Genomic DNA, 16,228 nt, shown 5'->3' with positions numbered 1-16,228 from the left:
GGATATCAATTTGTGTCCCAGCTATTCTACTTCCCATCCAGCCTCCTGCTTGTGGCCTGGGAAAGAAATGAAGGATGGCCCAAAGCCTTATGACCTTGGCTCCTGGCTTCAGATGGGTTCAGCTTTCGCTGTTACAGCCACTTGGGGAGCGAACCGGCAGACAGATCGACTTTCCAATAAAAATAAATAAATCTTCAAAAAAAAGCTCATGATTTATGCCTTGTGGTGACTTCATCCTGTAATTCAGTCTAGTAAGAGCTGGGTAATTCCTTTAAAGAATGTGGTCCCAATATCCTCTATCCTTCGAAGTCCACTAGTTGCAGAATCCCACAAGGTTCTTTAACAAGCAGAGACAGAGCCCTGAAGTTCCGTACGAGTCTCGCTTTTCTTGATTTTTTCAAGCATAACTTTAAGGTTAGCTTTTCTAGGTGTCAATAATAAGAATCTGCTAATTTTATTGTTTGGAAATTATTTCTTTTAGCAAACAAGGTTCTAATGTTATTATACAAGGAAAAAATGGCCAGATACAAATAGTACGCACAATGCCAGGTACCTAAGTGCTTTACGGTTACGTGACAGACAGGAGACCCAAGGCACAGCACAGGAGGAACCTTGTCCCAGGTCACACGGAACTGGGATGCAACCCAGAGCTGCTGGGTTTCAGTCTGCGCCCTCAGACTCATACCGTACCCCCGTCTTGAAACAATGAATTTCTTCTGAACTTACATTTTATAAAGGACATAATGTAAAAATCTGAAGGTCCATTTAAACAGCAACCACCATGGATTATGTACAAGTCGCTTAATATGCACAGCTTTCAGAAACCTATCCACTGTATAGTTGTTGAATTTTTCAAATCCAGTGAACAAGGACATGCCTCAGAAAAATTTATTTTAAATAAGCCTTAGGATCAGAATTAAACTCATAAAGGAAACCATCTATTGAAAAAGTGTTATTTTACATCATTTTGGCTATTAACCAAAAGTAAAATATTTGCCAATATTTTAAAAATCATGTCCAAATACAAATGAGTTTGAAAGTTAAGAATTAATAAGCAAGCAGGTGATTTCTTTCCGCTAATTAACGATGACTGCAACAACCTTTGAAGCAACAGTCTGTGAATTGTACATAATGAAGTCTACAAAACAGACTACTGGCAGAGGAGACAAGATGTACGTTAGAAAATTTCATAAACATACATTTATTCAGGAAATACAATTACTAAAGTCCTTGATATTTCAATCGTCATTCCACATTATAAAATATGCACGATATGTACTCTTTAAACTCTATACCAAGCCATGCTGACACTCTTTTCAGTTAAGCCATAACCATTTCTTTTATTAAGTGCTGTAATATCCACTTTAATTGTAAACACTGTATTGGAGCCAAACTACTTGACCAGAAAAATTTTAGAAATTTTATATATATATTTTTTAATAAAACACATCTGAAGCACCCAAACCTATAGACGGAGGCCGCTATAATGTAGTTTAATGCTAATGGTTAAGTGCCCTTGTTAACATAATGGTTACCATTGACATTCCTCATCTGCAATGTTGAAGCATGCTTTTTCAAATAAACACTTATTTTTCTAAGCTTTAAAGGCAATGGGGGCAGAAGGATGACATAATAAGTTTACATTTCAACTACTCACACTTTTACAAGAGTAGAATGTAATTACTTTCCAAATAAAAGAATGCCAAGCTATCTTTAATGCCTAAGGAAAGTCATCAATCATTACATAGCTGCAAGCTGAATTATTCCACGGACACTTCCACACATAATCTAGTGTAATTAGATCATCTTATAAACTGAGAACTACTGGTTCTCAGCTCTGGTTGGCCACCAGAACCATCAAAGAAGCTTTAAAGAGGAAAAGTGATCCTGACTCGTTAGCACTGTTTGACTGGACAGTGATCCATATTCTCGAAGCCCTGCAGGATGCTCTGCTGTGCAGCCAGTCAAGAACCACTCAGTCAACCACTGTGAAATAACAAGACAGATGGAAATTGGAAAGGGGGGTAATTTATGAATCAAGTACCTATAGTATACTATGTTTTCTTCATGAACCATCCTTTTACAAGATGAAAATTCCCTTCACTTCCTTTCTATGTTAGGCTAATGCTCTCTACCTTTTTGCCACTGAAGGATTGAATTTTCTGTGGTCAAGATCTAAAATTCTGGGAGACATTATGAAAACTCCATTAATGAAAACAAACTACTTCTATTCATGCTCGACAGGAGCAAGCAAGACTGCTGTATTTGGCTCCTTTAAACTATCCTTATTTTAGCAAATATAAACAGGTGCCAATCCGCATAAAGAACAGATTGTGGATTATTGTAGGAAAAAAAAATAGCTTACTCAACTTACTAAGTTTCAACACCAAAAAAGATTTAACTTGGCTGAAGTTCTGAAAACAGCTGAGACACCGAACCAGGAAGCTGTAATTTATAATGAAATGTTGATACATTCTTAAAAGCTACTGCAGCTGTAGTTATATTAAAATAAGATTTCTTCAGGGTTTACTTACTCTGCAATGCAAGAACACGAGCATAACAATAATATTATTGTTTTCATATGCACCAATACCTCTCTTTAATATATAAAGTTCTACAATGAATAACTTTACAATTAAATTAAGTCCATAATTCTTCTATACTACTTTGGTCTCAACATTTTTAAAAACATCAGTTTTGAAAATATACAATTTAAGAACATGATCCTATCAATAACAAGCATTTTGTAGTGGACTAAAGACACATTCAACCATGCAGTCCAGTGTTCAATACCTAAATGATAAATAACAATGCTGATTTGACTTTTATTCTGAAAAATCACTGAAACCTGGCATAATCCTGTAGGAATCACAGTGCTCACAAACATGCAAAGGTATACATTTGTAGTCTTCCTGAAGGAATGTTACAAAACACCCACTTTTTTTTTCTTTACAGGTCAATAATGATGTCAAACCCCTCATGTATTTAGAACCTGTATCTCTTTTTTTTCCACATCATTTGCAATATTTTAAAAAGTAGAATCTTCCTATAAGCTGTAACTGAAAACACATTCTTTACTTTCGGCTTTTCAGTTCTCAGTCATCACCATACCAATAGCTGCCATTTAGTAGAACAGTGACATCCAGTGGACAAATGCAATAAAGCATCTCTTCAACTCCCCATCACTGTATTAGACCGTAAACAAAGACTGTGTTTCTGAATCCAGCCGTTTTCATATGTATAGTTCCTATTTGTTTTGACACAGCTAGATTCTTACAAATACACTACATCATATCTATGTATCTTTATTATATCCTTCTCTCTTCTTCCTACTGAAAATCAATTCTTGAAATCGAACTAGTAAGAATGTACAACTCTTGAGAGTGTATTACTTTTTTTTCTTTGCTTTTGCCATTTCCAACCACAAACTAACTAGCTCATCTCTAGGAATGGAAGGAACAACAAAAAAAAAAGAAATATATTTAAATAAAAATCAATAGCACAAAAAAATTTGCAAAAGAAATCTGACTCTGCATTTACAATTTTATATAGTGGCTATAAAGGGATGTAATCAGTAATGTTAGCAATCAAGTTACATCCTGCTCAAATATTAAGACTACATATTTCGTCAATGATTGTTTCAGTGTTTAAAAAACGTGTATAAATCAGTATAAATGAATATTCATTTTATATTATGCTTAAATAAAAGCAAAAACTTCCACTGTGCCGAGTTGATTTACCACTGAGTATACATGTGTTCAAAGTACAAAATGCAGCAGTGATATTAACACTGACGATCTAATGAATTGCTATAGATGAGACAATTCTGTTTAATTTATTGGAAAATTGTAAAGAAATTTTACAGATTAAAAAAAATAGAGTAAGTGGAAAAAGAATTGGAGAACTGTTATTTTCAAACAAGTTGCCAAATAAAGAAAACACTTTTTTTTTTTACTAAAAAAAGATTAAGAATGTAAAAGTACATTTTAATATTAAAAAGCATTTTAAAAAATCTATAACAATTTTATGACAAAGTCTGCATTTGAAAAAGGCCTGTAAAAACTGCAGGACACAACTGCCCTCATCACCTTTTACTTTTTCTCATCAGAAAAGTGTACGCCTCTCTGGAACCATAAATAAATGTTAAAATAGGCATTTATAAAATGGTAAGAAGGATCTCAAGGGAAGTTTGTTTTTACAATCATCCGCCCTGCGGCCCTCGGCAGGTCACAGCTGAAACCTCCAGCCGCAAAAGACACCGGGGTGCGAAGCTTGAGCTGTATTAGGTCTGTTGCCTGCGTTTTGCGGATCGCATTTTTTCAAATCGGGACTCCATTTCTTCCAGAACTTTGGGTGTGTATCGGACCACTAACTTAACCTTTCCTTGAGCTGCTTTCAGGAGTTCGACAGCTTTTTCATGATGTTCTCCTTCAACACTCTGCAATAAAAAGATAGGCACATAATTAGTAAGTTATGTAAAAATGCGAGAATGTTCAATACACATGAAAAAGTTTTAATGCTGTATGATTTCAACTCTATAAAATAGAAAGAGCCCTGCTTTATCATCTTAATTGGTATAAAATTCTTTGCTATGCCACATTGTTTATAGTATAAGAACTATTTTCTAAAATTTATTTTTATTGGAAAAGCATAGTTTTACACAGAGAAGGACAGAGAGGGAAGATCTTCCATCCGCTGGTTTACTACCTAAATGGCAGCAATGGCCGAAACCAGTCAATCCAAAGTCAGATGCCAGGAGCCTTTGCTGGGTCTCCCACACAGGTGCAGGATCCCAAGGCTTTGGGTTAACTTCTACCGCTTTCCCAGGCCATAAGCAGGGAGCTGGAAGGGAAGTGAAGCAGCTGGGATAAGAACCTCCACCTGGAGAGAATGTTGGTGCTTGAAGGTGGAGGATTAGCCTATTGAGCCATAGAACCAGCCCTTAAGAATTGTTTTCTATGGGGAGAACCCAAGTATCTATGTAACTGTGTCACATAATACAATGTAATTACTGAAGTTAAATAATAAATAATAAAAAAAAAAAAATTGTTTTCTAAGCCCCAAATCATTACTCCATTAAGTCAAAAGTAAATCTAGCAGCTGTATTTCTATAATTATGGCACGCTTCTAATTTAATGTTTTATTTACTGAAGAACTTAATTATGTCATAAAAGCAGTAAGCACTGCTCATTTACATAAAAAAAGGAGCAAAGCACATTTGAAGTGTTCTAAAAAGGATCACTGTGCTAAATGGCTCCGCCTCGCCCTTTTAAGGAATCCTGAATTTTTATTTTATTTCAATGACTCAAATGTGCCCCCAGCTGGTCACAAAACATCATTGCAAATAGAAATAAAATTCATCCTTACCACTCCATTCACAGAAAGGAGTTGATCTCCTCGTTTGAGGCCTCCATGTCTATCAGCAATTCCACCTGGAATTATTCGAGATATATATATTGGCGAGTTTTGTTCTTTGCCTCCCATAATATTGAATCCAAGGCCCTCTTCTGTTTTTGGGAGCTCAACTACTCGAGGATGAGAGTGTCCTTCACTGGCAGCAAATGCAGCAACAGTAGCCTAAAATGAAATTTTACATATTTAAAACTGACCTTTTCTTACTTCAGCTCGCTTGTCTCTGTTAAATAAAGACTTTGCTAGAAAAAAAAAATTAGGAGTTGGCATCATAGCACAGTAGCTGAAATTTTGCTTGCAAAGTTAGATGGTTCAAGTCCTAGCTGTTTCACTTCCTATTCTGATCCCTCCTCATGTGCCTGGGAAAGCTGTGAGGGTGGCCTGGGTACTTGGGCCCCTGCCACACACATGGAAGACCCTAAAGCAGCACGTGGCTCCCAGCTTCAGCCGTGGCAGCCATTTGAAGAGCAGACCAGTAAATGGAAGACCTCCTTCTCTCTCTGCACACCCCCTCAGTCCTGCCTTTCAAATAAATCTTTTTATTTTTAAAGATTTATTTTTATTAGAAAGGCAGATTTACAGAGGCGAGACAGAAAGATCTTCCATCCATTGGTTCACTCTCCAAGTGGCCGCAATGGCCAGAGCTGAGCTAATCTGAAGCCAGGAGCTTCTTCCAGATCTCCCACATGGGTGCAGGGTCCCAAGGCTTTGGGCCGTCCTCAACTGCTTTCCCAGGCCACAAGCAGGGAGCTGGATGGGAAGTGGAGCTGTCAGGATTAGAACCGACACCCATATGGGATCCTGCTATTGTGTCAGGCCCATCAAATACATAAATCTTTAATAAAAAGACAAAATATAGAGATCTTCCAATCACTGATTTACTACCCAGATGACAACAGTCAGGTGTGGGCCAGGCTGAAGCCACAGTCAGCAACTAGTTTTTCTCATATGGACTTTCAAACTCTCATACACCTTGGGCCTTCGTCTGCTGCTTTCCCTGACTGTAAGAGAGCAGGATCAGAAGTGGAGCAGCTACGACTTGAACCAGGCCTGCACAGGGGGTGCCGGTGCCACTGGGTGGAAGATTGGCCTGCCCAATGCAGCCCTTGCTTTTATGAATTTTAAGATTCATTTCATTTTTACTTAAAAGGCAGAGTTTCAGAGAGAAGGAGAGACAAAGAGATCTTCCATTCGCTGGTTTATTTCCCAAATGCTGGAGCTGAGCAGATCTGAAGCCAGGAGCCAGAAGCTTCTTGCAGGTCTCTAGCAGGCCCTTCTCTTCAGCCTTCCCAGGCAATCAGCAGGAAACTGGATCAGAAGTAGAACTGCTGGGACTCAAACTGGCACTTACATGATATGCTGGGGCCCAGGCCAAGGCTTAGTCGGCCTTACTCGGGCACCAGCTCCTGGAATCATCTTTTAAAAACTATTTGAAAGGCATAGTGATGAGAGGGAGAGAAAGTGAGAGCTCTTACATCTCATGGTTCACTCCCCAGCTGGCCACAAAAGCCAAGTACGGGCCAGGAGCCAGGCCTCCCACCCAGTGGCGAGGAGCGCCCCAGCAGGGAGCTGAATGGCAAGCAGAACAGCTGGGACTCCAGCATCAGTCACAATGGTGGCTTAACTGACTGTGCCACAATGCTGCCTCCTGGTACTTTCTTTTGTGATGGATCAGAACACAGAGGGATATATGAACAAAATGGGAAGTAGCAAGAAAGAAACCAGATTTGTTAAATACTGTTCCTGAATCTCTGGAAATGCATTATTCTAGAGCAGAGGTGACTAAGGCTCAGAAACTCTGTGAGCTATAAAGGTCCTGGAACTAAAAAACACGCAAACAAAACAAAACAAAACAAAAATTTTATTTTGCTCTTTTCAAACACAACCAACCATGTTAGTGTAGTTTGTCAAAGAATCCAGTACTTCCCTTGTAAAATATCAATGAAAAGTTACCTAATGACTAATTCTAGAGTAAGTCACCTATTGCTTTATATTAATTTATTCTGACCACATAAGATATTAACACTGGTCAATGCTTGAATTATTTGAGAACCTGCTATAAAGAGGGAACCTACTTCTGATATTATTCTATATATTTGCAGTTATGACAAAGCAGAAAGCAAAGAACTACTCCAGCACCTGCATTTGCTACATGTGATTTAACACAAGTAATTTCATAAATACTGCTTATCAATAAATGTACTCAGTAATTCACACCTCAGAATTTTGTTGAAAATTTACACAATACATGGATAATGCGTGTTATAGCCTTCATGATGTATCATTTGTGTATAAGTACATTTTCAATGCATTATCTGCATGATAAAATGTCCTATAAGCTAATTAAAAAAAATTTCTGTTTTAAGCTCTTGAAATGTTCAGTGTAGGTTGAAAGACATTGTTAGTCTTTTTTTTTTTGAAGAAAAGCTTATGAATCTACTAATAATATGTTTTAAATAGATATTTCATAAGCAAGTCATACTTTTGGTAAATGAAAATCTATACCTTGGCAGTTGCATTCGCTCTTACTTCGGGGCTGCTGCTGATGTCCACAGTCTCATAGACGTGCTCATACACCTGCAAAACCAAAGGTGCATTTTAGCTAAAACTTGAGACCATACTTTATTGTGTTTTTCATGTAGTCAGAAAACATGTTAAAATCTTAGCAAACTGAAGCATCTTTGTGAAATATTTAATCAGAAATTACAAAATTGAGAAGGACCAAGTCCTAACATTTCTTAAAAGTCATCTATTTATTTGAGACAGAGATGGTGGCAGCAGGGGACGGGGGTGAGGTGGAGGGAGACTGATTTTCCATCACTGGCTGACTCCCCAAGTGCCAACAGCGAGGGCTGGATCAGGCCAAGGCCAGGAGGCAGCAGCTCCAGCCGGGGCTCCCACATGGATGGCACCCAAATATTCAAAGTATCATCTACCAGCTCCCCAAATTCTGATATTGTGGTCAGCATTGTGATGCAACAGGTTAAGCCACCAACACTTGTAACACCACCTCTGGAGCACGCATTTAAGTCCTGGCTACCCTCACACTCATGCAGCTCCCTGCTAACGTACCTGTGAAATGAGCTGCAGAGGGCCCAAATACTTGGATTCCTGCCCCCACCAGGAATACCTAGACAGAGTTCCTGGGTTTCACCTGGCCCAGGCCAGCATGTGGCCTCTTGGGAAGTAAACTAACAGATGGAAGATTCATCTCTGCTAGTCTTTCTAATAACAATAATAACAACAATAATAATAATCAATCATCTTAAGGTAGGTTATGCCACTGCCTGTAGTACCAGCATCTCATCTGGATACCAGTTTGAGCCCCGGCTGCTGCATTTACCCTCTAGCCCCTGCCAACGCACGTGGGAAAGTAGTGGATGACGGCCTAAGTGCTAACTGGTTTTGGCCTGGCCCAGTCCCACCCAATGTGGCCATTTGAGGAGTGAATGGAAGATTCTCTCTCTCTCCGCCTTTGTAACGAATAAACCTTTTTTTTTTTTTTTTAAAGATTTCCTGAACTCCCAATTTCAGAGCTTAATCAGTTCAAAACTGTAGCAAATACGAATCACATGCACTTACCTCTCTCACAGCGTTGCAGAATTCACTTTGCAGGACTCTCTGTAAAGCCTGGAGTTTCTGTGGTGGGACCTCTCCACTTCTCTGTAATTTTTCCAGCAATTCAATTGCTCTACAAATATCTAGAGTTAAAAAAATTAATTTTCTCTGAGTATTCTCCATATGTCTATGTAATACATAACAGTATTCATTTCTCAACGACTAACAAGAAATACAGAAACACAGAATGGGAAACGCATGAGGGCGCACACACATGGCAGGAAGGACTTCTGTGGGCATGTGCACACACGGCAGGGAGGGATGCCAAATCTGAAATTAGAAAACCACTTTCCTTATATACTACATTTATTTGTAATTTTTCATCTGCACACACAAAGAAAATTTTCCGGTCCACTTGTTGTAACATGAAATTGGAGGTTTCTTTCACTTAAATCGGACGAGTCAAAGAGCACATCAGAAAAAAGGCTGACACAGAAGTGGAAAACCAGATGGAAGATCTTCCTCTCTTCTCCTCTTTGTGTGTCTGACTTTGCAATAAAAATAATTTTTTTTTAAGTGGAAAATCTGGAAGCAGGACTTTTTGAACAGGCAAATTGAAAACAAAAACACTAACTGTCACCGGAAAGGACTGGGCTCAAATGTGTGACTCGTGTGCTGCTTCAGAAGACCTGGCAGTGCTCACATTGACAGGAATGACTTAGTCAAAGCACTGCACAGTACAGCCTCACTGCGCAGGTGAAGTCACTGTTCAATTCTTGACTGAAACCATGGTACATGTAGACGCAGGCTGTTCATTAACAGGTGTAGTTAATAGCAGGCAGCAAAGGGAAACTACAGACTGGTCTGCTCTCAACTTCAATTCACTGGTCATGTTTTAATTCAGGTAAGTTCAATCAAATATCAATGTTTACAAAACAGAAAGATAAAACGATTAGCTTTGTTAATCTTATCTCAACACTATCTTCTTGGTGGGCTCCTTTTCACTGCACAATGGAAATAAAGAATATTTTCCTGGTAAAAATTACTTGGTGACTGAATCAAACAGTATCATGAAAAAAGGGCCTAGAAAGTATAAATGTTATTATTATACCACCACCAACTGATCATTACACTAAGAGGTTATATACATTTTTGTAAATGCACTAAGCACGCTGTGCAGGTCTCACCGGGAAGTCTGAGACTATATGCGCATAGATTTAGAAATCCCAGGGTCAGATTCATGTTACAATACTGTGACTATCTCTATTTTTTTTTCCTTAACTGTTTCTGTACGCTAGGGGAGTACAGATCACTGACTATTATTTCTTTGACTCGTCTGACTTAAGTGAAAGAAACCTCCAATTTCATGTTACAACAAGTGGACTGGAAAATTTTCTTTGTGTGTGCAGATGAAAAATTACAAATAAATGTAGTATATAAGGAAAGTGGTTTTCTAATTTCAGGTAATAAAAAGCTTACACTGATGTTCACCAAAACAACGTGAATGGAACACCTCCATTCTGATTTCCTACCACCAAAACTTGGGATGACTGGTTCACCAATTATTCACAAACGTTCTAACATAGCAGGCATGTAAGAGTTTTCAGTGAACCACAAAAGAAATACTGTTTACTAAATCTACCCTGTACCTAATATGTGCTCAAATTTGTTTTCTATTAAGTCATGGCTTGATAGTTGTGAGGACACTTGGGATCGTGCATTATAAAATTATGCCAAGTGTTTTTAGTAGATTCTTAAAGAATTCTATCGAGAGTTGAGGCAGTTTGACTCTATCTTAACAAAAGGCAACCACTAGTAATTCATTTCTGGCAAGGTGCTGGGCACTTTATTGCAAAACCTTAAAATGGAAATAATGAACACAACATCAATAATATCAGAAGTAAAACTTTACATTTCAAAAAATACACACATCCAAAAATTCTACTCCGGACATGATCAATGAACAATGCCAAAAAAAAAATGAAATTAACAACTATATTTATAATAAAATAAAATTTTAAAATCACACTTAAAAATATTTTCTTGAGGCTAGCATGGTGGAGCTGTGGGTTAAGCAGAGTCTTTAGTCCCAGCATACCACAAGGGTGCTGAAAAACCTTCTGGTTCTTTGTACCATAGAAGTTTACAAGTGTTTCACAACAGTCAATTCAAAATTGAGTACAAAATTACTCTTCAAGAGAGCCAGGTTTCCTCATGTCTGTCACACTTTGTGCTGCACCTAACAACACAAAAGGACACTAACATTTCACAATCCCACAATCACCTTCCACGGGAAAACACAGAGTCCTGTTAACATCCAACAGATCTGTTCCTATCTACAAAGCACACTACCACACTGCATTAACCAGGAAGATGGCAGTCTTGGGCCTAGCCACTCCCCTGTCAGAGAGATGCCTTCATCACCAGCCTGATGGGCGAAGCTATCTCCCATATACATACTGCCAAAGCCACAAGGAGCGAACTAACAATCTAAAGTGCACGTTGTGGGATGGCACGAGGAAAGAGGTTTACCTAATTACAATAATTCTAACAACGTGCATTCTTAAAGTATATAAATATCCAGGCTGTAACTGCAAATGCAGTTACGTTCCAAACAATTTCAATTTCCACCCTATGCGTTGTTTTCCAATAGCATTCAGAACGTTTACTTTGTACTTCTTGGCTCTTATCAATGATTCTAATGTTGTTGTGCCTAATACATGCTAGGAAGAAAAAAAAAAAAGAATTTGGGAGGATGGAGGAGTGAAATATTGGGAAACTATATAACGATGCCGGCAGGGGCACCGTCAGGTCCTCTGTAAATCACTCGGCGAGGCAGGGTTTACTGTCCTTGGCAGAGTGCTCCAAGAAGCCTGCCATAGTAGTGTTTGTAAACAAGGCAGCGCGCTACACCTGCAAGTGTCACTACCCGGTCCAGTTACGTAAACTCCTTCCCAAGACCAAGCCAGCAGCACTGTCCCTAACGCACTCCTCACCTTTATCGGGGGTGGCGAGGAGCCAGCAAAACTAGTTCCCACATGCAAGAGACGCGGTGGTTAGTAACCCAGTGTGTGCGGCAGGTAAGGTTCTGGAGCAGGCACCTGACCTGCAGGGTGTGTGCAAGGTGGGGACGCCCGTCGTCTGCCCCAGCAGCGTGTGGTGTTAGCTGTTCGGCCGCAGTGTCCCCCCCACTGTGCTAAGCCCTGGCCAGTCCGTGCGGACAGAGGAGGGAGCTGGATGTCAATCAAAGCACCGGGAGCTCCCGGGAGCCGAGCACAGCGACGCTGTCGGTCGCCCGCGCCAGCACCAGGGACAGGCTGGCAGCGGATCTCGGGGCCCGGACGTTCCCTCCTCGCTTCCAGCGCACGGCCCTCTCACACGGCCTCCGCTCGCCTCCGCCCGGGCCCGGGCGGCACTCACCCCGTTCCAGCCGTACAGGTTCTCCCAGCGCCGCCATCTTCTCTCTAAGCCTGCAGACCCACAGGAAATGACGACGGACGAGCTGCGGCGGGGGCGGGGCCGACCGGAGCCGGAAGGGCGCGGGGAGGCGGGTATCGCGAGAGCCGGCGTGTGGCGGACTGTGGGGTACTTGGCCGAGGCAGTTTTAGGGTCCAGTTCACTGCTCTGGTTAAGCTGCGATAGGATGTTCGAGTCCCCCGCTCGCCTAAGACTTAAGTAAAGCGCCGTTTCCAAATGAGCACTTCGTTTCAGACCTCAAACCACTTACTTGGACCCCTCGGCCCTGCCTATGGTGGATGCCGGCCTTAGAGAGACGGAGCCAACAGAACACAGACACGTACAAAGAGCTGGACTAGGAGGGATGGAGCGTTATCAGGTGACTCCGGAGTTGGAGATCCGGCCAAGAAGGTGGTTAATTCCAATCCCACCCAAAGGCCTGGGACTGGGGAAGCCAGTGGTGGGAGTCAGTCCTCACAGCCCAGAGCCCCAAGTTGCCCTGACCGAGGATGGATTAGCCTGCTTAGTCTCCAGGAGTGCATCCCACTCCTACACTCCCTGGTGTCCTCTCCTCCCTTTTCTGGCTTTTTCCACTCAGGCTCTCATCGGTGCCATGAGCGTGCTCTTAGCTTATTTGTGGAAATACTGAGGTTATTTAGAAACACCCTGGCTGAGCTGGGGTCTCAGTATCCCTTAACAGTCAAATTGACAGGTAAAGTTAATGAGCACAGTTGTGAAGGGAGGCCCACGCAGCTGGCCTGTCCAAGTGGCCCATTCACCGTGGAGTAGGGCAGAAAACTAGATGGCATATCACCAAGAAGAAAAAAACGAAATTAACAATTCACCAAAATGGGTGACCCTATCTATCTATTTTTTTTTTTTTCTCCTTTATTTGAAGGCCAAGTGACACGGGGAAGTGAAAGCTCTTTTTTGTTGATTCACTACTCAACTACTAGCAACAGCTGGGCCTGGCCAGGGCTCCTGTTATCTCCCATATGGGTGACAAGGGTCCAAGTTGACATCTGCCTCCCTAGATGGATGAGTGGGAAATCAGATGCAAGCAGAATAGTCAGGACTCAGCCAGTACTCCTGTGTAGGCTGCAAGTGAACCAAGCTGCAGCCAGTTCCTTGGCCATTAGTTTTTAAGTTTTACTTGCTTATTGGAAAGTCAAAATGATGGAAAGAGGAGACAGAGGAATCTTCTGTCTGCTAATCCACTCCCAAAATGCCCACAACAGGCAGGGCTGGACCAGGCCAAAGCCAGGAGCTAGACAGAACTCAATGCAGGTTTAATGCAGGTTTCTCACAAGGGTAGCAGGAACCCAGGTAGCAGAGCCATCACCTGTTGCCTCTCTAGGCACGTCAGTAGTAAACTGGATCCCAGGTACTGTGATTTGCGATGTAGGTTTCCCAAGCAGCAGCTTGAACAGCTTCCTGGGTGACCATAATGGTACCACGTGAACATTTTTAGTGGAGAATTCAGGGAAGAATTGGTGACAGGCAGTGGAAACTTAAGCAAATGGAGAGAAATGAAGTAATTATTTTTTCTAAAAAACAAAAAAAAATTGCATGAAAAGAGCTGATAATGGATGCAAATATCTGCAAGCCAACACCCAGTGAAAATAAAGAGGATGACAGCACCTTGTTTATAAACCTTAGAATGCTGTTTGGCTTTTAAAAATGATATTCTAATAAAAATGAAGCATGATAAAGCATTAACCAAATGACTACATTAGTATTTGATAGATTTTTGAGATCCTCAACGGGGAAGGGTTCACTGTCCTTGACAGTGTGCTCCAAGAAGCTTGCCATAGTAGTGTTTGTAAACAAGCCAGCAAGCTACACCTGCAAGTCCAACCCCTTGACTTCCACAAAAGAGAGGTTGGGTTGGTATTTTGTATCTCAAAGGAGACAATTCTAAGCAGGGAGGAGTGAGAACTGCTTTTGCCTTTCTGCTTACCCCAGGTGGTTAAATCAAGGGGTCTCAATCAAGAATTGATCTTGGCTGCCTCATCACTATTTCCTGCCACAGAGATGAGAGGACCTTCCATCAGAATAGGAAGTCTGGGTGTGGCCAAGTCCCAGTGAACAAGGTAAATCATGCATGTTTAGTTTTTACAGGAAAAATGGAGTCCGAACCAGGCTCTCTTGATTTGAATGCTTTCTTAACCTAAGATATTGCTAACACACTGTACTTTGCATTTATAATGAAAAAGGAGGAGTAGATAAGTTTGGGGTACAGGATTGTCTAGGGAATTTAGGAAAATAGAACATAGTATAGGGAAGCAAGATGCTATATGTGAAAATTCTACTTTACTGCTTATCAAACCATATGCAAATAGGCATACTATACAAAACAGATAACACATAATTTAAAAAAAAATTCAAGTTTTTTTCTGTTTTTTTTTTTTTTTTTTTTTTTAAAGAATTACAGAGAGAAGGAGAGACACACAGAGATATTTTCCATCTACTGATTCATACCCCAAATGGCCACAATGGCCAAAGCTAAGCCAATCTGAAGCCAGGAGCTTCTTTGGGTTTCCCATGTGTGTAGGGTCCCAAGGCCTTCCGCCATCCTCCACTGCTTTCCCAGGCGGGAAGCAGAGACCTGGATCTGATGCTGGGCTGCAAGGTAGAGGATTAGCCTATTGAACCACTGTGCCGGCCTATAAACTAAAGTTTTATATGATGATTGCATGGAATATTTCTCTTAAGTAAAGGAATCTCTTAAGGTTCCTAATAGTACAATGAAATGTTAAAGTTTCATTATTCCTTGTTTTTTCCCTCAGTAGAGTTTCTAGGAAAAGTAAAATGTTGGATACATGATTTTGTTTATTTAATAGTGTTGTCAAACCTGAATTAGGCTTCATTTTGGAGTGAATTAAATAATATGGAAAAGTGCTTGTTCTAATTACTTAGACATAGGAATGTTGGGAAATTTCAGAGGCATCATTTGAGGGAAACTTGTCACAAATATCACATCAAAACATGAAATTCCATCTTGGAGTTTTAGAGACCTAAAGTAAGTCACACTTCTTGTTAGGATGAATCGCAGATTATATTAAAGTATAAAGGTTAACTTTTTTAATGTCAATTGTTTCATCATCACTGCACAGTACATGTAAAGGCACAGATTGATGTGTTTTTCTGGCATCTTCTTGACGCACCCTTGCCCTAAATAAATCTGTTTGCCAGGATCTTGTTGCTTAAATTAGCCATCTCAAACTCATGGTCCTGCCAACACAGGCAGTTGTGCCAATGTTCTCAGCATCTACTGGCACACGAGCTGTTGCCTTTTCTTTGGCTTTCTATGACTACCTGGAGCCATCAACTTTCCTTCACAACATACCAAATCCTGAAAAGATTTCAGGATTGGTTGAACTCAGACTGGTTCTCTCTGGGGTGTGCATCCTGCACAATATATTTTCAGGCACACAATATATTGTTCAGAATTTGTCGTGCACATACTTGCAGACTGGCAGAGCCACCTGCCAGAGATGAAACCTTTTAAGTTGTTGTCAAACGTCATGAAATGTGTTCCATGATTAATTTTGTGGGCACAGATTGGTTTTTGCACAGAGTCCAAAATTTGGGATATGTCACAGTGACTAAATGGCATTGGCATGCTGAATGAATTTGGAATTTGTTTTGTCAAGTGTGGGAGCAGGCACACAGATGGGCTTTGATCCAGTGGTGTTGCTTGGAATTCTCATTATAGCAGTGATGTCACCTGTCACGTGGAGTGAGTGATACTGCTGCCAAATCAGGGAAACAGCAAGCATATAGGAAAGTACACAGCCAA

The 16,228-nt window shown here is 40.6% G+C and overlaps 1 protein-coding gene across 1 annotated transcript; it reads right to left on the bottom strand.

Annotated features, from left to right (window-relative positions):
- Positions 1 to 874: 874 nt before the first annotated feature.
- On the bottom strand, positions 875 to 12,460 carry LIN7C (lin-7 homolog C, crumbs cell polarity complex component). The gene is made up of 5 exons (XM_004585444.3): positions 12,391 to 12,460; positions 8,995 to 9,113; positions 7,918 to 7,989; positions 5,368 to 5,577; positions 875 to 4,438 (listed from the first exon to the last, which is right to left on the bottom strand). The coding sequence occupies exons 1-5, from the start codon at positions 12,425 to 12,427 to the stop codon at positions 4,283 to 4,285; spliced, it is 594 nt and encodes a 197-aa protein (XP_004585501.1). The 5' UTR covers positions 12,428 to 12,460; the 3' UTR covers positions 875 to 4,282.
- Between the last annotated feature and the right edge of the window lie 3,768 nt (positions 12,461 to 16,228).

Source organism: Ochotona princeps, chromosome 4, assembly GCF_030435755.1.
Source record: "Ochotona princeps isolate mOchPri1 chromosome 4, mOchPri1.hap1, whole genome shotgun sequence".
NCBI classification, from domain to species: domain Eukaryota; kingdom Metazoa; phylum Chordata; class Mammalia; order Lagomorpha; family Ochotonidae; genus Ochotona; species Ochotona princeps.
This window is presented reverse-complemented; position numbering and strand designations above follow the sequence as displayed.